Source organism: Saprolegnia diclina (assembly GCF_000281045.1).
Source record: "Saprolegnia diclina VS20 unplaced genomic scaffold supercont1.83, whole genome shotgun sequence".
Classification (NCBI taxonomy): domain Eukaryota; phylum Oomycota; class Saprolegniomycetes; order Saprolegniales; family Saprolegniaceae; genus Saprolegnia; species Saprolegnia diclina.
In genome coordinates, this window is record NW_008246150.1 from 90,177 (window position 1) to 112,782 (window position 22,606).

At 61.3% G+C, this 22,606-nt stretch overlaps 12 protein-coding genes across 12 annotated transcripts in view; 6 read left to right on the forward strand and 6 right to left on the reverse strand.

Moving 5' to 3' along the window:
* The first annotated feature begins 450 nt into the window (after positions 1 to 450).
* SDRG_15027 (hypothetical protein) lies at positions 451 to 2,728 on the forward strand. The gene has a single exon (XM_008621190.1). It carries the CDS (start codon positions 461 to 463, stop codon positions 2,576 to 2,578), a length of 2,118 nt encoding a protein of 705 aa, XP_008619412.1. The 5' UTR covers positions 451 to 460; the 3' UTR covers positions 2,579 to 2,728.
* A 112-nt stretch (positions 2,729 to 2,840) lies between these two features.
* SDRG_15028 (hypothetical protein) lies at positions 2,841 to 3,348 on the forward strand (the record flags this gene model as incomplete). Its single annotated transcript, XM_008621191.1, has 2 exons — positions 2,841 to 3,221; positions 3,268 to 3,348. 2 exons carry the CDS (start codon positions 2,841 to 2,843, stop codon positions 3,346 to 3,348), a joined length of 462 nt encoding a protein of 153 aa, XP_008619413.1.
* Positions 3,349 to 4,234: 886 nt separating this feature from the next.
* Positions 4,235 to 5,888, forward strand: SDRG_15029 (hypothetical protein). The gene is made up of 5 exons (XM_008621192.1): positions 4,235 to 4,835; positions 4,883 to 5,190; positions 5,243 to 5,377; positions 5,431 to 5,535; positions 5,585 to 5,888. The coding sequence occupies exons 1-5, from the start codon at positions 4,286 to 4,288 to the stop codon at positions 5,846 to 5,848; spliced, it is 1,362 nt and encodes a 453-aa protein (XP_008619414.1). The 5' UTR covers positions 4,235 to 4,285; the 3' UTR covers positions 5,849 to 5,888.
* Positions 5,889 to 5,936: 48 nt separating this feature from the next.
* Positions 5,937 to 7,150, reverse strand: SDRG_15030 (hypothetical protein; the record flags this gene model as incomplete). The annotated part of the gene is made up of 2 exons (XM_008621193.1): positions 5,937 to 6,343; positions 6,388 to 7,150. The coding sequence occupies 2 exons, from the start codon at positions 7,148 to 7,150 to the stop codon at positions 5,937 to 5,939; spliced, it is 1,170 nt and encodes a 389-aa protein (XP_008619415.1).
* Positions 7,151 to 7,735: 585 nt separating this feature from the next.
* Positions 7,736 to 9,315, forward strand: SDRG_15031 (hypothetical protein). Its single transcript, XM_008621194.1, has one exon. The coding sequence runs from the start codon at positions 7,792 to 7,794 to the stop codon at positions 9,202 to 9,204; it is 1,413 nt and encodes a 470-aa protein (XP_008619416.1). The 5' UTR covers positions 7,736 to 7,791; the 3' UTR covers positions 9,205 to 9,315.
* Positions 9,316 to 9,492: 177 nt separating this feature from the next.
* Positions 9,493 to 12,623, reverse strand: SDRG_15032 (alanyl-tRNA synthetase). Its single transcript, XM_008621195.1, has 9 exons — positions 12,440 to 12,623; positions 12,122 to 12,393; positions 11,926 to 12,075; positions 11,663 to 11,878; positions 10,625 to 11,614; positions 10,415 to 10,568; positions 10,185 to 10,361; positions 9,736 to 10,143; positions 9,493 to 9,677 (listed from the first exon to the last, which is right to left on the reverse strand). The coding sequence occupies exons 1-9, from the start codon at positions 12,590 to 12,592 to the stop codon at positions 9,552 to 9,554; spliced, it is 2,646 nt and encodes an 881-aa protein (XP_008619417.1). The 5' UTR covers positions 12,593 to 12,623; the 3' UTR covers positions 9,493 to 9,551.
* A 464-nt stretch (positions 12,624 to 13,087) lies between these two features.
* SDRG_15033 (hypothetical protein) lies at positions 13,088 to 14,321 on the reverse strand. Its single transcript, XM_008621196.1, has one exon. It carries the CDS (start codon positions 14,200 to 14,202, stop codon positions 13,252 to 13,254), a length of 951 nt encoding a protein of 316 aa, XP_008619418.1. The 5' UTR covers positions 14,203 to 14,321; the 3' UTR covers positions 13,088 to 13,251.
* Positions 14,322 to 16,192: 1,871 nt separating this feature from the next.
* SDRG_15034 (hypothetical protein) lies at positions 16,193 to 16,504 on the reverse strand (the record flags this gene model as incomplete). The annotated part of the gene is made up of 1 exon (XM_008621197.1): positions 16,193 to 16,504. A coding segment is annotated over one exon (311 nt), but the record flags the coding sequence as incomplete, so codon positions are not given.
* Positions 16,505 to 16,826: 322 nt separating this feature from the next.
* SDRG_15035 (hypothetical protein) lies at positions 16,827 to 17,978 on the forward strand. The gene is made up of 3 exons (XM_008621198.1): positions 16,827 to 16,945; positions 16,998 to 17,114; positions 17,162 to 17,978. The coding sequence occupies exons 1-3, from the start codon at positions 16,868 to 16,870 to the stop codon at positions 17,894 to 17,896; spliced, it is 930 nt and encodes a 309-aa protein (XP_008619420.1). The 5' UTR covers positions 16,827 to 16,867; the 3' UTR covers positions 17,897 to 17,978.
* A 122-nt stretch (positions 17,979 to 18,100) lies between these two features.
* SDRG_15036 (hypothetical protein) lies at positions 18,101 to 19,996 on the reverse strand. Its single transcript, XM_008621199.1, has 2 exons — positions 19,377 to 19,996; positions 18,101 to 19,326 (listed from the first exon to the last, which is right to left on the reverse strand). The coding sequence occupies exons 1-2, from the start codon at positions 19,958 to 19,960 to the stop codon at positions 18,219 to 18,221; spliced, it is 1,692 nt and encodes a 563-aa protein (XP_008619421.1). The 5' UTR covers positions 19,961 to 19,996; the 3' UTR covers positions 18,101 to 18,218.
* A 253-nt stretch (positions 19,997 to 20,249) lies between these two features.
* Positions 20,250 to 21,363, forward strand: SDRG_15037 (hypothetical protein). The gene is made up of 5 exons (XM_008621200.1): positions 20,250 to 20,452; positions 20,502 to 20,578; positions 20,624 to 20,679; positions 20,730 to 20,920; positions 20,968 to 21,363. The coding sequence occupies exons 1-5, from the start codon at positions 20,282 to 20,284 to the stop codon at positions 21,196 to 21,198; spliced, it is 726 nt and encodes a 241-aa protein (XP_008619422.1). The 5' UTR covers positions 20,250 to 20,281; the 3' UTR covers positions 21,199 to 21,363.
* A 323-nt stretch (positions 21,364 to 21,686) lies between these two features.
* SDRG_15038 (hypothetical protein) overlaps positions 21,687 to 22,606 on the reverse strand; it is a 1,216-nt gene continuing 296 nt past the window's right edge. Inside the window, exons 2-3 of the mRNA XM_008621201.1 lie at positions 22,190 to 22,571; positions 21,687 to 22,145 (exon numbers count right to left, since the gene is read on the reverse strand). Of these exons, the coding sequence (XP_008619423.1) occupies positions 21,756 to 22,145; positions 22,190 to 22,571 (772 nt within the window). The 3' untranslated portion in view covers positions 21,687 to 21,755. The remainder of the gene's footprint in view (positions 22,146 to 22,189; positions 22,572 to 22,606) is intronic.

Here is a 22,606-nt window from a genome sequence, read left to right on the forward strand (position 1 = left end):
CTTTGCGCTGCTACTAGTACGCAGGGATGACCACGGATCACAGGCCCAGTGTAGCGCTATGGGATTACCCAGGAACGACGCGCGTTGCAAGTCCAACGCTCGAGACGCAATAAAAATCATTTTCTGGACTTTTTCCATTGGCCACACGAATCGCATTTATAGCCAATCCCGTGCGATCGCAACAACCGCGCCACCGAGGGGGCAGCTCGGTCGCCAAGTAGCGGCAGAACACGAAAGCGCTCTTACTGCGTACAGCGAGAGCCGAGGTTGCGACGAGCTCAACATGCTACGTCCTGTCGCGATTGGAGGTGTACCGCAACTGCGACGGCTTGGACGTCGACAGTGTGTGGATAACTCTTGCACGGGATTGGCCAAAATATCCCACGCCGTATCCGAACGGTGCTTTGTATCCGGATCGTCTGGGCCCGTTGCAGTGTCATTTGCGATCTTGCCGTCGAGCATGCAACCCGGGGTGATGTCCCGTGCCGAGCTGGTGGCGGCCGCCTCTGCCCATCGCCAGCGACAGACCATGTTCCATCTTCCAACGACGGCGACGATGGGCGATGCGCTCGCCTTTGACGCGATGTCGGCGGCCGACAAGGCGGTCGTCGACGAGCTGCTTGCGTGCGGCTGCTTGGACGTGGCGCTGGTCCGCGTGGCGTCGCCGACGCATGTGGTGCACGGCGACCGCGAGAAGCCGCTTGAGGTAGACCTCGACCATCGGCCCTGCGACCTCGACTACTTGTACGACGACGACGAGTTGTATGGCGTAGCACCAACTTCAACCCACGAGTGTACTATCGAGGTGGTCTGCGACGGCGTCTACGAGGCGAGTACGCAGAGCAACCGCATTATCGGCGTCGCTGCGTTTGCGACCTGCCATGTGCCACTGGCCGTCACGTCGGCGCTTATCGACAAGCCGCTCGGCAAGGCCATGGACCTCGCCACGTACACGGTGCGCCCAACGAGCTCGCCGACCACCATCTGCATTGCGTTTTGGCCGCGCATCCACCGTGCGCGCCTCGTCGGGTTCCGCCGGTCGCTTCAGGTGCTTGAAGCCGCGATGCGCTCGACGTCTCGTTGCGGTCGGAAGGGCGATGCATCGATCGCCGCACTGGCGACCGCAATCAACGGCATGTTTGGCGACGGTATGGACGACGTCATTGCTCTCCACGGCGGCTACGACGTGCCCGACCCAATTTCTTTTGGCAACACGCTCCTCGCCCTCGGCGACGTCGACCTGCTTCTCACCTTTCTCCAAGACGGGCTTTCCTTCGATTCGCGCACGCTGGACAGTACAACGGCCTGGCTGCGCCTCGTGCTCGAGCAAGTCGGCGCTGCGACGGTGCACCCAGCGCTGCTGCGGCTCGTGACCGCACGATGCACCAACGTCCAGTCGCTTCATGTGGCGTCTGCGCTGCTCGTATCGATGTTGTGTCTTGCCGGGCGAAATGGCGATCTCAAGGCGGTCATTCAGGACTGCTACAGCGCCATCCTCACGGCGCTTTCGCGGGGCGTCGACGGGGCAGAGCCTGATGCCGAGGCCGCGACGCAGCTTGTTGTGCATCTGCTGCGTCTGGAAGCATGGCGATATGACGCGTTTGGCATTGACGCGTGCGCCAACCTCCTCGCGCTGCTCAAGTCCAAGCACCTGCGTCGACGACTGTGCACGCTGGACGTGGTCGCCAAGGCGGTGTGGCGCGTGCGCACCGACGTCTCGCCGACGCATCTCGCGCCGTTTGTCGCCCATGTCCAGAGCAGTTTGTGGGCAGCGGTATGCAGCGATCATGACGGGTATGGTGCATCGCTGGCCGTGCTCCAGGTCTTTGGCGCGTCGACCAAGCTCCTCAAGAAGGCTGTTGCGCACGTGCTTGACCGCTCGTCTCTCGAGTTTGGCATGGCCGCGCTGCACTCGTACACGTCGCGCGTCGACGTGCCAACGGTGGTTTCCACGAGCATCGACGCGCTTGTCGACGCTCGGTGGTCGTCCACGTCGAGCGACGGCGTGGCATGTACTACAAGTAGTACTCTACCGTTCGCTGCCCGCCACAACTACCTCTTGCACAGTCTTGGCAAAGGGCTGTCGGTGCCGGCATCGAATGCGTCGGACGCTGCAAAGCGCGCTTTTGCGATGGAGCTAATCGCGCCGTGGCATGCGATGGTAGCCGCCACGATGCCAGCAGCCGCGCGCATGCGACTGCGGCCGGCGCTCGAGGTCGCGTGGACGACGGTGCTGCGCGAGGCGACGCCGACGATGCACCTGTGGCAGCCACTGCACCTGGCGCTGCCGTGCCACTGTGCGCAGTGCCGCAAGGTGACGGTGTTCCTTGCCGAAGAGACACGCGGCTTTTTGTACGTTGCTGAGAAGGCCATGTGTCTGCACTTGGCGTCCGTGCTGCAGCGACCCGAGCCGCTTTTGGGAGCGGTGACCGTCGTCTCTCGCCCAAGCGACCGCACGACGATGCTCTTCAAGCAAGATGGCCAAGCGGTGCGAGATGAAGAGGACGTGCTGCGTGCCATGGCGCAGATCCGCGCAACGCTGGCGATGGACGAGCCCGCGTCCGAACCCGAACCCTAGCCTCGCCCTAGCCCCAGGTGGTATATCATGCAGAACGCGTTGTGTGAAGGACATGTGTCAGGCTTTGATGACCGATCGATAGACAAGTTGTGCTATCTGCAAGTAGTCGGATGCTCTCGCTGCGTTTGAATAGACTGACTATCGATGGACTGTCTCGCCAAGTGGCTTTGACGCACTGCTAGTTGTCCAATCAAATCAGGCTAGGAGCAGGGCTATGGCTAGGGTTTGGGTCGCCAACGCCGTCACCGATGCTATGCCAACGATGGCCGTAGAGCACTTGCAGACGCAGCTCGGCCGTGACGCGTCGAGTGCGTCGCCGGGCGTCACTGTGGACCGCCTCCAGCTCGTCGCCCAAACGTTCAACCTTCTGCATGGGCTTGGCGTCGAGGCGGCGCTGCCAGCGCTCGCGACCACGGCCATCGAGTCCCTCGCGCGCATCCCGGCGACGTACTTGAGCGATGTCGTGGCGAATGTGCTCTTGCCGTGGCATGCAAAGGTCGTGGCGGTCGAGCTGCCGTCGGCGCGCCACTTGTTGCAGCCGCTCTTGGCGCGGGCCGCCCCATGTGCTGCGGCGATGGCGGCTGCCGACGCGGTCCCGCGCGTCTGGCCCGTGCTACACGAGACGCTGGACGTCGACTGCGCCGTCTGTCGACGCGTCCGGCGCCGTTATCGTGCTGGCCAAGCCGCAGCCGGATCTCGGGTTCTTCCACTGCGATGCTGTCCGGGCCAACGGCCTCTTGCGGGCGACGCTGTCCATCGTCGCCGCCTAGTTGTCATTATGTCTTGTTTTGGTGCGTGTCACAAAGAATAATGACAATATTGTGCTGCATTGTGGGACGTTTACATATTGCGTGGCGTGGGGACCGAAGTCGCGTCTGGTGCTGCCACGTTTCTCACATTTCCCACGGGTTTTTCACGTACCATTTCCCACAACCGTATCCGGATGGCATGCGCGCATGCCACGTCATTTTGAAACGCCCGTTCGTGCCACAGCCAACGATGGGCCGCTTACTGGGGACCAGCCGGGTGGTAGACGCCAAGGAGGACATGACAATGTACAATGTTGTCTGTGCTATTGAGCGTGTCCGAACCATAACCACGACGCGCGTAGAAGTATACGACGTGGGTGGTGGGATGTAATGCTGCGTGCGTCAGAGCTGGGCACAGCTACGGGAGCTTACTTTGGCTTCGACTAAGAGCAAGGATCATCGATCGTCTGTAGACTGTCTCGTGCTGGGCTCGTTCTGGAGGTCGCTCTGTAAAAGCCAGTGCGCTGTAGAGCGACGGCATTTCCGACCTGATCGCACCGGCAAGACGTGTGGCGTCTCTGTGCGTCGCGACGCTGCGACAACACCAAGGTTACCTCTGCACTCGACTGCGCTTTCCACTCCTCGTTCGGAGGCCACACTTAGTTAGTTCATAGAAGTGTACTACGTAGTAGCAGGACAATAAGGACAACAAGACGACGACGTCGCCACGTTGGCACAATGATAAGAGCTCTGATTGGTGGAAATTCAGTTTCTTTTTCGACATTTGCACGAATCAGGGTCGGTCGAACAATCGTATGTAATTCGACTCTCTTGGTGTTTGTATGCATTGGCTGTCGGGCCTATTTATACGGTGCAGGATTTCAACCAATGGCATCACGCAACGTCCCGTCAGTCCCCGCTCACAACTTCCCGTGGTCCTTTTCTTCGTCCCGCTGCCATGGCCAGCCCGAGCCTTAGCCCCGACACGGTCCAGATCTCGATGGCCATTGCGCCGACGCCGGCTGGAGCTCCGCCGCCGATGACTCAGGAGAGCCAAGACGCGCTGCTAGCGGCGCTTGCCCGCACCACCCTACGCACCTCGGAGACGCCGCCGTTGCCGACGGCCGCGGCCGCGCCCGCGTCGCCGCACTCGCTGCGCCAGCTCGAAGAAGACATGGTGCGCTCGCTGCCGCAGTCGCCGCGCGCACGCCCGGCCTGGAAACCGTCGGTCGCCAGCGCCGCAGTCCACAACTCGCCGCGTGCATGCACGCCGTCGGCCACGCTGCCGTCGCCCGCCGCCGCCGAAGAAAACTGCTGCCTCATCTGCATGGACGACTTTACAGAGCGGAGGCGGCCGTACCCGCTGCCCTGCGTCGGCGCCTGCACGGGCGCATCCGTGCATTACCGCTGTATCATGGCCTGGCTTGGGCAATCGGGCAGCTGCCCGCTCTGTCGCGGCCCGTGCGATCCGCTCGCAATGGAGCCCACGCAAACACTCGACTTTACAGGTTCCTTACATCATCCACGCAACGACGAGGGCTCATGCAGCGCGTAGATCTGAAAGCGACCGTGCTGCGCCCGGTGCCGTTGGACGCTGGCATCGTCCGCTGCTACGTCAAGCAGGTCTACAAGGGCCTCTTCAAGCAGTACGGCTACGAGCTCTACCTGCAAGGTCGCATTGGTACGGACGAGCCGGACCGGTTCCTCCTCGCCGCCAAGAAGCAGCTGCGCAAGAACATGACCGCCAACTACGCGATCTACACCACGGCCGCGTGCGATGACGCATCGCGCGTCGGCCGCATGGGCTCGAACTTTCTCGGAACGGTCTTCACCCTCTACGACAATGGCCGGGACCCGCAAAAGGTTCATATACAATAGTGTCTATCGTGTCCTATGATTCCTGATCGACAACTAGGTGGCCAAGATCCAAGATGCGACCAACGGCCAAGACGCGCTTGGGCCTGGCGACAATGTGCTCCAGATCCGCGAAGAGCTCGGCTGCTGCACGTACGAAGCCAACCGCACAAGCGTCGGGCCGCGCAAGATGCGGGTTTGATTCCGTCTTCGGTCGCTTTGTGCTGAATTTGTGTTGCTTGGCTCTAGGTGTGCATACCGGATGTCGACGAAGCCGGTCGGTCGAGCAAGGTTGTCCGACCTACGAACCAAAAGGACCGCATCGTGAGCCGCATGGGCGTCGGCGAGCTCACGGTACATGGCGCTTGCTTTGCTCGTGCCAGGCTCACCTGTGTGTGCGTAGGACTTGATCAAATTCATCAACCGCGAGCCCGTGTTCCGGGAAGACCTTGGCGCGTACTGCCTCGACTTTGGCGGCCGCGTCTCGATGGCGTCGGTCAAGAACTTTCAACTGATATCCGCCGACGACCCGGCGATGGGCAACGTCCTCCAGTTTGGCCGCGTCGCCGATGACATGTTCACGATGGACTTTCAGTGGCCGCTCTCGCCGTTCCAGGCATTTGCGATCTGCTTGAGCAGCTGCGACACCAAACTCGCGTGCGTCTAACGATCGACTAAACAACTACCCTCTGCGTTCAATTCTTCCATCTACGAGACGACTAGGGCTAGGGCTAGGGCTAGGGCTAGGGCTAGGGCTAGGTGGTGTACGACTGGGCAATCTCGCAATCGAGGTCGTAGTAAAAGCGCAGCGGCTTGTGCGTTTTGAGGTCCAAGTCCACGATCGCGACTTGGTACTGATACGCGGTGCCGTCCGGAAGCGTGACACTATTCTCCGTCAGATCCGAGCATGGCGCCAGTGCCAGCAACAGCGAGCAGTCCTTGTACGTCGTGGCCACCATGAACTCGTCGACAAGTTGTTGGTAGAGCTCTTGCCATTCCACCAGCGTCAGCGTCGTCCACGCTCGGCCATGCGTAGCCCTCTGAAGCGTCCGCACCACGGCCTCGGGCAGGCTGCTAGCGGCCACGAGCTCGCCAAGCGTCGTCGTCATTGGCGGCGTCTCGGCAGCGAGCTGCGCGTTGAGAGCTGTGAGCCGGTACAGACCTAGTGTATCGTGTAGCAAAGTCATGAGGATGACGAGGGTCTACCTTCAATGTCCAAGCGATCGAGTGCATGCATGCGAGCGAGGTCGTCGAGGACGGGCACGCGCCGCAAGACGGTTGAGAGCAGCTGCCGAAGGTCATGTCGATCGATCGGAAGGCGGTCGGGAAAGACGCGGAGGTTGTTTTGTGGCGTTGCGAGGAGCTCGTCGAGGGCTTGGTCCATGGTATCGCGCGCAAAGAGCGTGATGGGGCAGTACGTGCTCACGGCGTCGACCTTGCCTTGGGCGAGCTTGAGCTGCTGGTGCATGCAGAAGCGACACGCGAGACGCTTGCTGTCGTGGACGTCGTCGGAGGCGCCAAAGACTTTGCCGAATTTCGGTTTGATCTCGACACTGAAGGCGCCCGCTGCATCGAACGCGACGTTGGGCAGCAAAAGCACGGTGCGCATCTCGAGGTTGAGCTGCGACGCTTGGCGGTGCGCCGGCCGATCCGCTTCAGCGAGCGCATTATTCATCGCATGCAGAAAAGCCGGTGGCACGTCGATGGCCTGGGCGACTTGGGCGTACTCGACAGCGCTACCGAGCGGCTTATGCGTGGACGCAAAGGCCACGATATCGGAGGGTGCGGCGCCGCGGACGCCCGCCTTGCGGATGCGCAGCACATGCCCATGGAGTGGTGACGTCGACGGGCCAGTGTAGCGGAAGACGACGTTGGCGCCGCCTTCGGCCACGTACGCCCACTCGCCCGGCGCCAGGCGTGTTGACGCAACGTCCGCGGGCACATGGCGTGGGTGGCCAGCAAGCAGCATACGTGCTGCTTCGAGGAGGATCGGGCTGTCGTCAGAGAATGATGGCACAGTGGGAAATTCCCTGTTCGCGTAGATTGCCGTTTGTGCAGCTGCCTGAGAAAGGCGGCTGCACGGGTGGAATCCCTTAAAGCAGTACGTTGCAGCGCTGGTTTCTCAGACGCGCGGCGCATCGCAGGCCACTCTTCAAGCGGCGTCCGCTGCGCGCTGCGTGAACCGACGACGTGGGGCGACCACGCTGCGTCGACATGCCCACGTGGCGCCACCTGCTGGCGAGCATGGCAGCGAGACATGGCCAGTTTGTATCAGCTCGGGCCACGATGCCAAGTTCAACCGGAACTTGAGGCGTCGAGGTCGTCGACGTTGACGCTGCCTGTAGGTATTGCCATGTCCCACTTGTCGCGAGCGTGGTCGCATCCAAGCAGCAGCGATCGTGCGATTGTCGTTGGTGCAGGTACTACTTGTGCGAATTCGAGTCGACTCCCACGTTGCACCACATGGGTACCTCATTTGGAGGGATTTTCCCGGCTTCTGATTGGCGCCGGGCACATCCGGATATATCATCAACCGGATGGGCGTGGCAAGGTCGACCGGTTGGGTCAGTTCCATCTTGGCCATCGATCGTCGACTAGCGTCCGTCCGGCATGCCCAGCATGTTCCAGACGCCGGCGCTCCAGCGGTACCTGATGTGGAACGTCCCGATCACGCATGCGGCCATGCGCAAGCCGGCGCCACGTGGCGCGCCGACGACGCCGCTGGCACCGCAAGACCTCGTGACACTTGTGACGCTCAACATTACAGTGCTCTCGATCGTGCACGGCGCGCGCCTCGACGAGCACGACAGTGGCCCGACGAGCAGTAGCCACCTTGACAATAGCCAACCGCACCACCGTGGCGTCATGCCCGGTGTCCTCACGCCGCTCGTGGCCAGCAAGTCGACCATGTCTGCAGAGGCTGGGCGGCGACCGACGCTGCGCCAGCTCCGCGCCGCCTGTACGCCGTTGCCACCGGTCGCCGCCATCGAGACCACGGCTACCAAGAAGACGATGCCAACGATTGTACCTGTCCACGACGGTGGCGAGCAGGTTACGGTCGCGGTCGACGAAGCTCCTGCTGCCTCGATGACCGACGAGGACATGCAGCACAGCATGACGACGGACGAGCCGACGCCACTTGAAGAGTCAACGATGATCGAGCCTACGATGTTGACGGAGCCCGTGACGACCACTTGCTGCGAAGACCCAAAGACCCTCACCGCCGACGAGCCCACGCGAGCGACCACCCTCGACGCCAGCACCCCGACACCCGCTGCGCCGCTCGACAACGCAGTCGTTGTGTCGTCAATTGTTGCCGCCCCAGCCCTCTCCAGGGACAGCACGGACGAGCCGGACGACGAGGAGAAGATCGCAGCTGAGCCCATCATCTCGGCAGTAGCCACGCCAACCGACGATTCGAATCTTTCGAAAGAGCACCTTGTCGCAGACGAGCGCTCGATCGCGGGCTCGTCGACTGCGTCCGAAGACGGCGACGACGAGGCCGACCGTGTCTTGTCGATCAAGGTCAAGGCGCCTTCGGTGCCGGCCGCGCTGCCGTCGCCGATCGCCGAGTCGACCGAGAACGACGCGCCCGAGCCGCTCTTCTCGATGGACCTCATGTCTGACCTGGACGACTCGGACGGCTGGTCGGTCTATGCGTCGAGCGAGTGTGGCACCGAGTCCGAGTCGGTGACGGACACGGGTCGGTCCCGCCGCCGCAGCCGCATCCCGCGGCCCCGCGACGGTGTCGTCCAGCCCGAGCTCCAGCCGTGCCTGCGCCGCAACAACCGGTCGGCGACGAGCCTTGCCGCCTTGGAGCACAAGACGGCGCGTCTCGAATCGCCGGCGCGCGCCCGTGGCGACGTCACCAACCGTCTCTACAACCCGTCGTACCACCAAGAACGGGACTCGAAGCTCGAACAGCTCCGCGCCCAGCGCGAGCTCGAAGAGTGCACCTTCCGCCCATCGACCAACGGCAAGCCGCCGGCCCCCCGGCGACGGCGCCACCGCATGTCGATCTAAACCTCCCACACCACCACCATGTATCTCCGTCCTAGTCGCCGTCGCTAGCCTCCATGTACCCTCCGATAATACCATGCGCGTCTTGTAATAGCAAATGCCTACACCATGGCACTCGGCTGCAGCACCCACGTCGCAAGGTGGCAGACCGCAATCCCCTACCCCTTACCTTGGTGTCGGACAACGGCTACTTCGGTGGTGCAAAGAAGCGGTGGCACCCAAGAGCGACCTACACATCCCCGTGGCATCGCTGCCTCGTCTCTGAGTCAGTGGCTCTGGTCGTACGGTACGCTGTATTGCCAACCATGGACTTTGCACTCTTTTGCAGCTTACGTAACCCGCTCGTGTCTCTACAGCGTTGCGCCACTGACCGCGCGGACGACGGCTTCGACGTTGGTGCTCGGGAGCAGCTTGCCTTGGCCGCACGCTGCGTTGCCACCGCCCGAGCCAAGACCATGGACGATCTTCTTGAGCATCTACATCACGCAGGACGATGGCACCGCCATAGCGACAGACAGAATCGAAGGAGCGTACCTCGCCCGCATGCACATGGTTGTTGCCCATGCAAATGATGCTGTCGCCCAGGAGCACAATGTGCGCCGAGGTGACGTCCGCCTTGGCCACAAACTCGGCGCGGCGGCGCAGCGCTTGCATGTACATGGTGCGGAGGGCGCTGTTCGACGCGTCCTTGCAGTCGAGGTCGAGGCGGTGCAGGGCGACTGGCGTTGCCTCGTAGACGCCGGTAGCGATCGGCGCAATCGAGCTCGACACAACGTGGTCGGTCACGCTTCTCGAGAAGCTCTCGAGCGCCTTGAGCTGCGTGTCCAAACGCGTCAGCTTTTGCGACGCCATCGCCGGCGACGTGCTCAGCTGCATCGCGAGCTGTTCGAGCTGCGCTTCCTTTTCCTGGAGCCGCTTGACGCCTTCGATACCGGCCACCGCCTACACCAATTCTACACCTACCCCTATATCTGTGGGTGTACCTCGATGCGCCGCGTGCCAGCCGCCACCGAGGCTTCGCTGAGGACGACGAACGGGTAGAGCGACGCCGCCGAGGCCGCGTGGGTGCCGCCGCAAAACTCGCTCGAGACGTCGCCGATGCGCACGACGCGGACGCGGTCGCCGTACTTTTCGCCAAACGCGCAAATGGCACCAGTGGCCTACGTCACGTTGATTTGTTGAAGCAAAAAAGAGGACAATATTGTCGTCGTACCTGCGCCGCGTCCTTGTCCATCTCTTCGGTGCGAATACTCGCGTCCGAGAGCGCCACGTCATTGACGTATGCCTCGACAGCCTTGAGTTGGTCGTTGGTCATGCCGCCAAAATGAGCAAAATCAAACCGAAGTCGATCGCTACCAACATACGACCTACGCATTTCGAGTGCTGAGTTTTGAGATTTGAGATTTGAGGTTCAAGAGCATACCCGGCTTGAGCGACGTGTGGGCCGAGCACGTGGCGAAGACCGGCTTGGAGCACATGCGTCGCCGAGTGGTGCACGGCCGTGCGCTGGCGGTGGCGGGCGTCGACGACCGCATGGACCGCCGGTGACTTTTTTAAGAGCAGCTCGACGATCTCAACGTCCAAGTGCTCGGGAATGGCCACGTGGACGACGCTGCCGTGCTCGCCGACCTTGGTGGTGCCAATCACGGGCAGCTCAATGTCTTCGCCAAAGTGGTCCAAGCCAACAAAGCCAATGTCGCCGACTTGGCCACCGCCCTCGGCATAAAATGGCGATGGCGACAACTGGAGCAAAAGACCGTTGGACGCCGACCGCTCAAACTGCACGACCTTGGACCGCGGCACGCGGAGCTGGTCGTACCCGACAAACTCGGTCGTTGTCGCCGTCGACGATGCCCGCGGCGTCACGCCAAGCAGCGGCGCCGACGCGCTCAGCGGTCCGTCGGCCGCATTCGCCTGCGCCGTAGCCATTGCAATTTGGAAGCCGTCGACGTCGACGGTCGCGCCCAGCGCGAGCGCGATCGACTCGGTCATGTCGATCGTGAGGCCAAAGGTATCGTAGAGCTTGTACGCCTCGGGGCCCGTAATGTGCTTGGCTCTTGTCGCGTGCAAGAGCTTCTCGATCGCGCGGGTGCCGGTGCTTTGCATGGCAAAGAAGGCTTTTTCTTCATTTTCGACGATGCCCGTGAGCTGGAGCCGGGACGCCACGTCCATTTCCAAGAGGCTGGGCAGTTGAATCGTCGAGAGGAACGGCTGCGACGCCCCGGCGACGCGGATCGCACGCCGAAGGATGCGCCGGAGGACGTAGCCGCGCCCGACGTTGGAGGGGAACACGCCGTCGGCCAGCAGTGCATACGTGGTGCGAAGGTGGTCCGCCACGATGCGCACGCTCTGCACATTTCGGTCGGTGCCAAACGTGTTGGACGCAATCTCAGCTGCGATTGCCGGCGTGTACCTACCGTAGAGGCGTGAGCTGCCATGGTGAGGACACGAGAAGACGCACCGTGTGACGCCGAGCTGCGCATCGAGCGACGACGCGATCGTATGCAGTAGCGGCGTGAAGAGGTCGGTGTGGTAGTTGGAGATGACACCTTGCATGACGGACGCCATGCGCTCGAGCCCCATGCCCGTGTCGACGCACGGCCGGGGCAGCGCCGAGAGCGTCCCGTCCGCCGCTCGGTCGTGCTGCATAAAGACGAGGTTCCAAAGCTCCAGGTACCTACAGTACTACGCTGCAGCAATGCTTTCGAGAGGACACGAAGCTACCGATCGTCGGCCGACGTGAACGCGTCGCCTTGGTCGTAGAAGATCTCGGTGCACGGCCCGCACGGTCCTGTCTCGCCCATAGCCCAAAAGTTGTCTTCAGCACCGAGGCGGTGGATCTTGGCATCGGGCAGCTGCGCGATTTGGCGCCACCTAGTGTACGTCTATGAGTCTAGTTTTATGTATTGTCTGGCGCTACCATTGAACCGCTTCGTCGTCCGAGTCGAGGACCGTCACGTGCAGCTTCTCGACGGGCAGCGACAGCTCCTTCGTGAGGAACTGCCACGCGTGGAAGATGGCTTCTTCCTTGAAGTAGTCGCCAAACGAAAAGTTGCCGAGCATCTCAAAGCACGTGTGGTGGCGCGCCGTGAGCCCGACCTGGTCCAAGTCGTTGTGCTTGCCGCCCGCGCGCACGCACCGCTGCGCCGACGTTGCGCGCGCATACGGCCGCGTCTCGTTGCCCAGAAACACCTACAGGCAGGTGATGCAGCGGCGGCGATGGCGTAGACAGGCGGACCTGCTTGAACTGGACCATGCCAGCGTTCGTAAAGAGGAGCGACGGATCGGCGCTTGGCACGAGCGAGCTGCTGGGCACAAGCGCATGCTCGTGCTGCTGGAAGTAGCGCAAGAAGTTGCGGCGAATGGCCGCGGCCTTGTGCATCTGCGTCATCGTTGATGGCTGGCGCAATGGCAATCTCGCGTATCCGGACATCCGGAAAACACGGCCACCGACGCGCGTCAGGGACAATCAGCGGGCGACCTCGGAGCCCACAAATGCTGCACACCTGCTGCTATCGACGAGGCGCTGTTAGATCGACAGCGTGCAAAATGCACGGCTGCCAGCGCGGTTTCCTATGATAAGGGCGGCGATCATCGAGAAAAGGCCGACGAATCTTCACGAAGGTTGCCTCGTGGAGGTGGTAGCCAAGGTGTAAATGTCATATTGTACATGGTGCGCCGCAGACTGTCGGCTTCGATCAACTCGGTGCCGTAGCCGTCGATGAATTACTCAACTGAATCATGCGGCACGATGTAAACAGCAGGAGACGGTCCAGTCCCGAGACTCGAATCAACCAAGTCCATCGACCCGAAGCGGCCTATTCTGTTGCGATACGTCGTCTTCCATCGCTCGGCCATTTTAGCTCGATTTGGTCGCTCGGTCATACGTGCACCCACGCGGTCGGAGTAGTTTTTTCTTGCTGACAGCAGCTCTGGTCCAGTAGGTGTGTTGGTCACCGAGATACGCGACTACTACTAGTGGGTTTATGAGAGTTGCAAGGTCGTAACTACGCGATAGTCTAGCATCTTCACACATGCACTAGCGGTCGGTCACGCGCACTTGGTCGTCGGCGTGAGCCCAAACGACGTTGCAAGTAGCGCGAGAAGCACGTCTTTGTCGTCGATGGTTTGCGTTTCGACGACGACGCCGGCTTCGTATTTTGTAAATTGATTGGCGGTCAGCGTCAGCAGCGTCGTGCCGGAGCGGCGGACCACGAGCGGCTGCTGCGCCAAGAACGAGAGCGGGCTCGCCGAGCAGTACCAGTTGGCCATGGCATAGTCCGCCTGCGTCGTGGCGATCGACGTCGAGAAGACGTAGCTCGGAAACATGGGCTTGTCCTTTCCTGTGCGATAGTAGACAGCCATGTGGTCGCCGGCCACCGGCGCCTTGGCCAGCACAAAGCTGCCGCTGAACTCGGACGCCGTCCACTGGTGCGTCAGCGCGACCGCAGCGAGCTCGTAGCGCTCACCGTGGGCCACGTCGACGCGCGATTCCATGCCTGGCAGCAGACGCATCGGGCACGGTGGCTGCCCGCGCCCGCCAAACCCGACATCGCAGAGGTACTTGGCCACGTCGCCGTTACCATCGGTTGCGTCAACGACCAGAATCGCATGGCTGAGGCCCGAGAGGTCGTAGGCGGGTTTTTCGGGGTCGTTGTTGGCCATGACGACGCGTGCGCTGTGCGTGGCGACGGCGTAGCCCAGGCCTCGGAGCACGGCCGCGAGCAGTCCGTTCTGCTCAAAGCAGTAGCCGCCGCGCTTGTCGTACACGAGCTTTTGCACAATATCGACGAGTCGCAGCGAGACGACTTCGCCGTTGGTCGCGTGCACAACAGGAAAGACGCCGCAGCCCGCCAGGTTCTCGAACGGGATCGCGCGGCTGTGGTGGGCGACGATCGTCGCCAGCTGCGTGAGCGAGACGCCGGCGGTCAGCGCGTCGCGCTGGAGGCCGATGCGCGCAAGGTACGCATCGATGTCGATGGACGGCGCCGACGTGGTCATCTCGGTACACGACGATGAATGGAAAAGTGCGACGTCGGCGGAACCGTGGCGGCTTCGACCAGCGCGGTCGCGATTCGTTGAAACGACAGATGTTGCACCGAGAGAGTGAGTGAGTGCGAATGAGAGTGAAAACAAAGAGCGCATGCGTCGCTGCTCAGAACAAAATCTTGTGCACAAGTCTTGCCACGCGTCGCTGCGTTGAAGCTGGGCTGCCGACGCTGCTTGCAGCCATGGCTTCAATGACGTACGAGTGCTATACAAGTAGGCTAGTCGAGTGTAGTTGCTGGGTAGCGGGCGGCCAACTGGCTGCAGTGATTGTGCAGGAAGGTACTCAAATCTTGGCCCATCGGACACGGCTTGTGCGTCGACAACACGAACGTACCGCACGGTATCCTTTGTGTCTCTTCTGCCCGTAAACCTTTTGCACAGACTAGCTTTCTAAAACTACTAGTATAAATTAGTGAAAGACTATAGGTTAGCTTGCCACTCCGAAACGATCGTAGAGCGCCACTTGCCATGAGACCATGTCCAGAGCGGCGGTGGCGCGCGGTAGACACACCCAAAGGGCAATTGGTGCTGGTTCAAAGCGTACAACGACGGCGCTGCGGGCGGCGGTGCCGTGTGGTCGTCGCGAGGCCATATGCACTCGGCGTCCAAGTCCGCTGCCAGTGCCGCCCGCAGCCTCTGAATCGCATTGAGTCGCAGGTGTTGCACGGCGAGAAACGCCAGCCACCGACGTAGATGACTTTGGATCTGGCGGGCGGCGCGGTGTCGACGGTACCGTCGCCTGGCCACGAGGTGGCGCAGGGCCACCGCGAGACAGGCGGCTGGCGTCGCGGGGCTTTGCTGGATACTGGCACTCACGTGCTGCTTCCATACTACCGGTCGGGCGTTTGAGGTGACGGCGGTTGTGCGTACGTGCTTGGTTGCGACTTGGTGGCTTGGTGCTGCGCGAGGGAGGTGTAGGGTTACTTTTGGTGGAGTCGGCGCCACCGTCGCCTGGCTCAAGACGACGGTAACCTGCGAAAAGGTTGGACCGGCTGCGTTGACCACAGGCGCGGGGCTTGCCGACGTCAGACGACTCAAGCAGAGTTGCGGCACGTAAGCGTGCATCGGCTGTGCCGTGCTGGCACTGACCAGCAATAGGTTGCTGCTCGGTGCTGCAAACGCCATTGACGTTGGGGAAGGCAAGTCTTCTTCTACATTCCCCGCGTCATCTCGTTGGTTCTCTGGTCCCGCAAGTCGCGGGGTGGCGCCGGTGCCATTGCACAGGTTGACATCGTTGCTGCTGGACATGTCTTCGATCGGTGCGGCATTGTTGCCGGGTATGCCGACCGTCGCCCGTGGTGTTGACCTCTTTGCAGCGACTTTGACGGGTGGTGGGTCTGTCACCGTGAGAATCGCCCCATGGCATCTCTCGCTAAGAATGTGGCTCGAGTCCACTGGCACGGCAGGTTGACGGTGGCAGCGAACGCGGCGCTGCAGAGCCACGACGCCTCGACGCAGGCTTTGAAAGCGCGCGCTCGCCACGTGTCGCCGGAAGAGTGCCTGGAACGGTACCCACGCGCGCTGCCATCGGTGGCTGCGTGCGGCGAGAGCTTGACGTTGCTGGGACCGACGGACCATGGCTTGCAGCACCATGGCTGCCGACTTGCGGCGGTGAGTACAGTAGCGTCGCCAAGTCCGCGCCAGCGTGTTTACAGCGCAGACCTACGCGCATCATGTGAGGTGTACACACTCGGCAATCTGACCTGCTGGTGCTTAATCCATCGTCGATGCAGTACATGTCGCCTCACCGCCGCGAGCAGCTACACGTTGCGCGTGACGCCAACCATTCTTTGATTAAGGGAGAAGGTTCGGACCTTGGCTCGCATCTGACAACGCAGGAGCGCCACGCGTCGTCCTTGGTGGCCGCGATAGAGCCGTTGGAGACTCGTGGCGCCGTTCTCGTGCCGACATTGTCGGTGACGCCTGTAAACGCGTTGCAGTCGGCGGGCGGCGAGACGCCGGCGCAGGTAGCTATGCACGCCATCGCAAAGATACCGTGCGACGCTGCGTCGTGCGACCATGCCCACGAGCCGCCGAAGCCGCGCAAGGGTCGTTGTCGCTGGCAGACTTGTCATCGTCGTCGGCGGCAACCTTAGCCGTCGGGGCGCATCGGGAATCTGGTTCGTCGACAGCGGCGGTCGCTGCTTGGCCGCCATGGCGTGGCGCAACGCGACGACATGTTGCAGATGCGGCGACTGGAACGCCGCCTTTGTGGCGCGCCGGCCACCCACCACCTGCGCCGCCCACATGCCAGTTACACGCAGTGACACGCAAGTTTCGCGCCAGTGAAACCGACACGGCCGGGGATGCAGCGCCACGACCTCGCTTCCTCGTCGCCGCCCGTTGATGCTCCCCACCACAATCGTCCCATCATTCCCTATAGTACCGAGTACATATATCTCGCAAACAAAGAGGAAGACGGACACATTGTATTTTCCGGATACCAACAGGATCCGTGGCCAAACCAGTGCTTGCAACCTTGCGAAACCCACCGCGCGAGGCGAATACAAACCGCAAGGTATTTACGAGCGAGGGGTTTCGCTAGTCGTTTTGCCTTTCAAACCGCCCTCCATATCTCTTGCCACCAGTACTCGATATCCGCTCTACCCCCATCGTCATGTCGGCCAAGAAGATGCAAATGGGACGGCAAGCGCCCGGTGGCGTCCTCGTCTCGCCCATCTCGGTCGCCCACCGCGTACTTGGATCCCTAGCGTCTCGAGACTCGTGTGACTGACACCTTGGACTAGAACCGGTGTCTCGACAGCGACAGTGTCAACCCCGTTCGGGCGCAATGGATGGCCAACCTCAAGAAGCGCGCGGACGCGGCGTCGTCGCCGCGCGTCGACGACAAGGCCGAGCCCATGGTAATTGCGTCGGCTCGCTCCGAGTGCAAATGTAATGCGATCGATAGAAGGCGTATGGGCACATTGAGTACACTGGCCGGTCCAGCGTGCGCGTCGAGCCCAAGACGTCGGCGCACGTGGACATTTTGCCGAAAAAACTCATCAAACCGCTCTTGAAGAAGCGCCCCAACTGCCCGACAATGCTCGAGCTGCAAGCCGGCAAGCCGCGGACGCCACGGCGCAAGATGAACGGCGGCGGCTTTGAGAGCGACATGCAGATCCAGACGGGCTTTGGTCCGCTCGATGGCTGCTTCCCCGGCGTCGGCACGCCGACCGCGCACCACCGACGCGGCCCCGCGTCGCCCGACATCATGGACCCGTTCTCGGGCATCGACTTTGGCCCGTTCGACACGTTTTTGGATCTCCCAACGCCCAAGAACAATGGACTGCAGCATGGCGCGCCGCCGTTTCCAGTGATGGAGGCGACGGAGCTTGCGAATGCCTTCCAGCAGCCGCCGCTCTTGGTGCGGGCGACGAGCGTCGAGCAAGAGGGATTGAGCCTCTGCTTTGAACACACGCACTTGGGCCAGCCGACGCAACTCAGCAGCAACGTGCCGCCGTCGCCGTTCGGGTCGATGCTTCGGCCGTCGTGCGTTTTTGACTCTACCAAGCACCACCCCGAGTTTGACATTCTCGACTTCAACGACTCGGACATTGACAAGGAAGTCGACAGCTTCTACTTTGACGACGACCACGACGACAGCCGCGTCGACCACGACGAGATTGAGCTCATCTCGACGTAAACCTTACACCGCAGTACCGTAGTTTCGTAGGACACCGCATTTTTCCTCCATGTTGCTAAAGAAAACACTTTGTCTCGTCTCACGACTGCATTAAGGTGACCTCGATCTGTGGCGACAGAGTGCAGGAGGAGCGCGGTGGCTACGGACCGAGCCCACAAAGCACGGCCTCCGAAAGCGAGTTTTGCAGTCGCGACCGAGACACGACACCGTTTCAATGTATCAAGTGCGGGTCAAAGCACGGTTGCTGCCGGCTGCCACAAGGTCGAATCGACTCTATCATGCATGTTTGTGCATAGTATAAACGTTCTCGTCGTTCTAGTATCTACTTGGTCTCGGCTTCAGCGACCACGCGCGCACAGATGTCCCGCCACATCTTTGCATGCGACATGTCGTAGTGCAGCGCGTAGCTCAAACCGCGCAGAAGGAGCGAGACGCGGTACGCCATGACAAAGTCGTCCGACTGCTCGACGAGCGGGTCGCGCTTGCTCATTTGCTCGGCAAAGAGCTGGATGTTGACACCGCCGGTGACACTCGCGTCGTCACGGTCCATCATGATGCGGCCCATCTTCTCGAGCACATACGGGTCCATGTGCTTGGTTTTGACCTGGATGTGATGCGTCATCGCATACACAACGTCCTCGCTACTGCCATCCGCAAGCGCAAGCACGAGCTTGGCGAGGCGGACGCGCTGGTCCTTTGTAATGTGCTTGACCTGGCCATAGTCGATGAGGCCCATGCGGCCGTCCTTGAGCAGCATGATGTTGCCCGGGTGCGGGTCGCCGTTGAAGCAGCCGTTGACAAAGATCTCGTAGCCGTGAACCTCGACGATGAGGCGGAGGATCTCGGCAAAGTTGAGCAACTTGGTGTGGTCGACATTGTCGTCGGCCGCCGGTGCACGCGCCCAGATCCACCCGAGCGTGTAGTCGTAGAGGCCATGCTGGAGCTTCGTGCCGAGCTCGCGCAGGTACAAGTACGACTGGATCTGGCGCATCTCATCTTCGGACGGCCCGCTCTCGCGCGCCAAGCCCTTGGCCAGCCGCTCGGCGTCGACGCGCTCCTGCTCGGCCTTGAGCGCGTCGATGGTCGTGTTCTTCTCCTTGGCAATGAGCTCGAAATGGTCTTGGATGCCATCGAGGAGGCTCTTGCCGTCGAGGAACTCCATCACGAGCACGTCTTTCGTGCACAGCTCTGGGTACGGCGCGGGCACGACGAACCGGGTCGCGTACGGACTCGCTTGAATGTTGGCGCGGACCTCGGCGAGGTTGGCGGCTTCGCGGCGGTAGTCAAACTCGGTCATAAACTGCTTCTCGACTTCGTTCAGAAATGGAAGCTGCTCGGGCTGCGCGAGCTTGCAAAAGGTCTTGATCGTGCCAATGTCGTTGCGGAAGTGGTGCTCGGCTTCCGGGAACTGCACCTTGACAACCACGGTTCTATGGGTAGGAAGAAGGTAACGACAGTCCTATGGCGAAGAAGGACGTACGTGCCGTCGAGCAGCTTGGCCTTGTGCACTTGGCCAATGGACGCGGCGCCGAGCGGCTTGGTGTCGATCGAGAGAAAGATCTCGGAGATGGGCTTGCCGAACGACCGCTCGATGATGCCAACGATCTCGTCCATGGGCTTGGACGGCGCGTCGCTCTGGAGGATCTTGCACCGGTCGAGGTACTGCTTGGGCAAGAAGTCGTGGCGCGTCGACCCAATCTGGGCGAGCTTGACGTAGAAGCCCTTGAGATGTAGCACGACGTCGTACAGCGTCGGCGCATACAAGTCGTGGAGCTCCTCGTAATGCGCGTCTTGCTCGTCCTGCGAGAGCTGGAGCACGTCGTTGATGTACACCTGCTTGGACCGGTAGTGGATGTACGCGGGCATGGCCTTGGTGTAGAAGTAGAGCGACCGCGCAAAGCCCTCGTCGACCTGCGACCCGTAGTAGACGCCGCCGCCAATGGCCGCCGTTAGCCCGGCCAGGGTCATCGCCGCCTTGGCCGCATGGGACGAGCGGCGTGGCGCAGCGGTGCTCATGGCGGCGCGGCCAGCGGCTCGCCGCGTCAGCGCTCGGAGGCTCAGCATCCTGCGCGTCGGTCTCAATTGGTTGTCCGGTATTCGAGAGCGTTCATTTGGCCTCGGCTTGAAGACCGCCTGTCGCGTCCCAACCGTCCTAATTAGGAAATAACTTGGGATTTGTATGCTGACAGGAGGACGCCGTTTCTTGGTTTCGGATTCCCACGCGTGTGCAATGCAATATACACATTTTTCACATTGACATCCTGATACCTTTAAAAGGCCCAAGGAAACGTGAAAAATACAAGGAAGCGTGGTTTCGGATTTTCGCGTGGGTAATGCTTCCACTGGAAGCAATCGCGGATTGCATTTGCTGGCGGCGAGAAGAGAATGGACGGTCTCGCCGAGCTCATGGGCGGCTACACGGAAGATGACGAGCGCGAGATCATCCAGGACATTGCCATCGGCAAGGACAAGGCGATCGTCATGCAGATCTCGCTGGCGCTCGACGATGGCCAAGCGCCCGGGTCGCTCTTCGCCTACCACGTCTGGAACGGCGCCGTACGTTCCTCAGCCTGCATGTTGTTGCAGGCTCATACCACTCTTGTAGACGTGCCTCTCCGAGTTCTTTGCGGCGACGCCGGCTCTCGTCCAGCGCAAGGCGGTGGTCGAGTTTGGCGCTGCCTCGTACTTCATCGCCGCCGCCGCATGACCCTGACGTACATGCAATAGGGCGCTGCCGTCGCTTGTGGCACTGCATCTGGGCGCGTCGACCGCCGTCATGACAGGTACATGATCGCTTGGCGTACAAAGCGCACAACGACGATGACGGCGGTAGACTACCCGGCGCCCGTCTTGATTGACAACATGCAGCGCAACGTCGCCCGGAACGCGAGCAAGCTCGGCAATGGCAGCGCGACGGTCCTCGGGCATCTGTGGGGCGACGACGTCGCGCCGTTGCTAGCGCCAACGCAAGGCGACGGCTTTGACGTGGCCATCGTCGCCGAGTGTCTCTGGCTGCACAAGGAGGTACGTCTTGGTTGACGATTTGGTACGAAGCGTCAAATGCTGCGTAGCACGAGCACCTCTTGATGTCGATCATGGCGTGCCTGAAGCATGGCGGGAAGGCGTACATTTGCTTCAGCCACCACGTGCCCGGCATGGAGACCGAGGACTTGTCCTTCTTTGCCAAGGCGACGCGCCAGTACCAGTGCGACGTTGCGCATCTCTCGACCTTCCAAGTCCACGCCGTCTTCAACTCGGCCAAGACAAAAGACCAGTACCTCTACTGCATCACGAAGCTCTAGTGGTCCGAGGTCCACCTTCCTGAGAGCAAAACGTACATGCGAACCTAGCATGTCAATCTTCCCTGTGGCGCTGCCACGTCATCCACGCGTCGTCGATGGATTCGATGACAACCAAAAAACAACTTTTACAACTCTTATCTAACACCGTCGTGGAGCAGGTTCAAGGCAACGTTGTGTCGGGGTGCACGGCAGGTGACCATGAGCGTGGCTGCAGGGTCCAGACACGTCGACTAGGCAGTGTCGAGCAGTAGACCTCCGCCGGCGTCGATAGGTAGCATGCGGTAAGTGAGCGAACTTGCGACGGCGTTGGCACCGCCGCGGGGACCGCGAGCGCGTTGGGGCTAAAGCCCAGATGTTCGGACGAGTGCTCCTCGGGTGCTGCCACTAACGACGAGCTGAAGGACGTTGCGGAGACCAAACGCGGGTGGAGCGACACCGGTGCTTGTGATTACGCGACTTTGCACAACATTTTAAAGGGATAAAGGGAATTAATGGAGTTTATGGGTCGCATGCGATCGTTTATGAATACTGGCAACCAACTCGTACAACATATCGTCTTAGGCGACGGTCGTCGCGAAGAGATGTCCCATTGTCGGGGTGGCCCACGAGAGTGCGTACAGAGCGTCACCGTACACAGCGGGGCTGTTGAACGGTCGGCCCAGCAACGTCCAGGTCGACAAACCGGACGCCAGCGTCGAGCAGTAGAGACTGGCCTGATTGCTCACATAGCACACCCGGTTGCCGTCGGAGCTAATGCGATAGACTTTGGAGGCTGATGGCACCGGCGTGAGTGGTGCGAGTGACCACGTCGTCGTGTTGAGCGTTGTCACGTAGAGTTCCAGCGACGCGCCCATGACAAAGACTGTGTTGCCAGCGACAACGAGCCGGTAGATCTTGCCCAGCACGGCAGCATCGAGAGACAATGTTTCAGGACGCCGACGCCTTGGCTGGTGATGGGAGCACTTTATTTCTTGCCTGCCTGAAGCGCCACCGACTGCGTCACCTTGGTGACCAAGTTGCGCGCAAAGACGACGGGATCTTTTGGACTGGTGCCGTAGACAACGCCGTTCACACACGGTCGGCTCGCGTCGACTGCAAAGTCGTCGATGTTGACAGATGCCCACGTCTCAATGGCGCGCGACGGCAGCCCATACATGACGGAGGTGCTGGTGCTGGTAGCCACGAGCGCACATGCGTTGACACCGTCAAAGAACAAGTCTGTGAACAACTTGCCACCGAGATCGACCCATGGCGCGGGTGTTCGTGGCACCACCGTCGTCGGCACGGGGCTAGTCGGTGTCGGTGTCGCGGACGTCGCAGCCGGTGTCGTCGTCGGCGTTGGGTCGACCACTGGCGTGGCCGACGGAGCGATGCTAGTCGGTGTCGGTGTCGCGGACGTCGCAGCCGG

Coding starts and splice junctions, on each gene's coding strand:
- SDRG_15027 (XM_008621190.1), top strand. CDS start 461: ATGCAACCCGGGGTGATGTCCCGTGCCGAGCTGGTGGCGGCCGCCTCT.
- SDRG_15029 (XM_008621192.1), top strand. CDS start 4,286: ATGGCCAGCCCGAGCCTTAGCCCCGACACGGTCCAGATCTCGATGGCC. Junction 5,378..5,430: donor TCGGGCCGCGCAAGATGCGG/GTTTGATTCCGT, acceptor GCTTGGCTCTAG/GTGTGCATACCGGATGTCGA. Junction 5,536..5,584: donor TGGGCGTCGGCGAGCTCACG/GTACATGGCGCT, acceptor GTGTGTGCGTAG/GACTTGATCAAATTCATCAA.
- SDRG_15031 (XM_008621194.1), top strand. CDS start 7,792: ATGCCCAGCATGTTCCAGACGCCGGCGCTCCAGCGGTACCTGATGTGG.
- SDRG_15032 (XM_008621195.1), bottom strand. CDS start 12,592: ATGACGCAGATGCACAAGGCCGCGGCCATTCGCCGCAACTTCTTGCGC. Junction 11,879..11,925: donor TTCACGTCGGCCGACGATCG/GTAGCTTCGTGT, acceptor GTAGTACTGTAG/GTACCTGGAGCTTTGGAACC. Junction 9,678..9,735: donor ACCATGTGCATGCGGGCGAG/GTACGCTCCTTC, acceptor TGCGTGATGTAG/ATGCTCAAGAAGATCGTCCA.
- SDRG_15033 (XM_008621196.1), bottom strand. CDS start 14,202: ATGACCACGTCGGCGCCGTCCATCGACATCGATGCGTACCTTGCGCGC.
- SDRG_15035 (XM_008621198.1), top strand. CDS start 16,868: ATGTCGGCCAAGAAGATGCAAATGGGACGGCAAGCGCCCGGTGGCGTC. Junction 16,946..16,997: donor CCATCTCGGTCGCCCACCGC/GTACTTGGATCC, acceptor ACCTTGGACTAG/AACCGGTGTCTCGACAGCGA. Junction 17,115..17,161: donor ACGACAAGGCCGAGCCCATG/GTAATTGCGTCG, acceptor TGCGATCGATAG/AAGGCGTATGGGCACATTGA.
- SDRG_15036 (XM_008621199.1), bottom strand. CDS start 19,960: ATGCTGAGCCTCCGAGCGCTGACGCGGCGAGCCGCTGGCCGCGCCGCC. Junction 19,327..19,376: donor GCCAAGCTGCTCGACGGCAC/GTACGTCCTTCT, acceptor TCCTACCCATAG/AACCGTGGTTGTCAAGGTGC.
- SDRG_15037 (XM_008621200.1), top strand. CDS start 20,282: ATGGACGGTCTCGCCGAGCTCATGGGCGGCTACACGGAAGATGACGAG. Junction 20,453..20,501: donor ACCACGTCTGGAACGGCGCC/GTACGTTCCTCA, acceptor CCACTCTTGTAG/ACGTGCCTCTCCGAGTTCTT. Junction 20,921..20,967: donor GTCTCTGGCTGCACAAGGAG/GTACGTCTTGGT, acceptor AATGCTGCGTAG/CACGAGCACCTCTTGATGTC.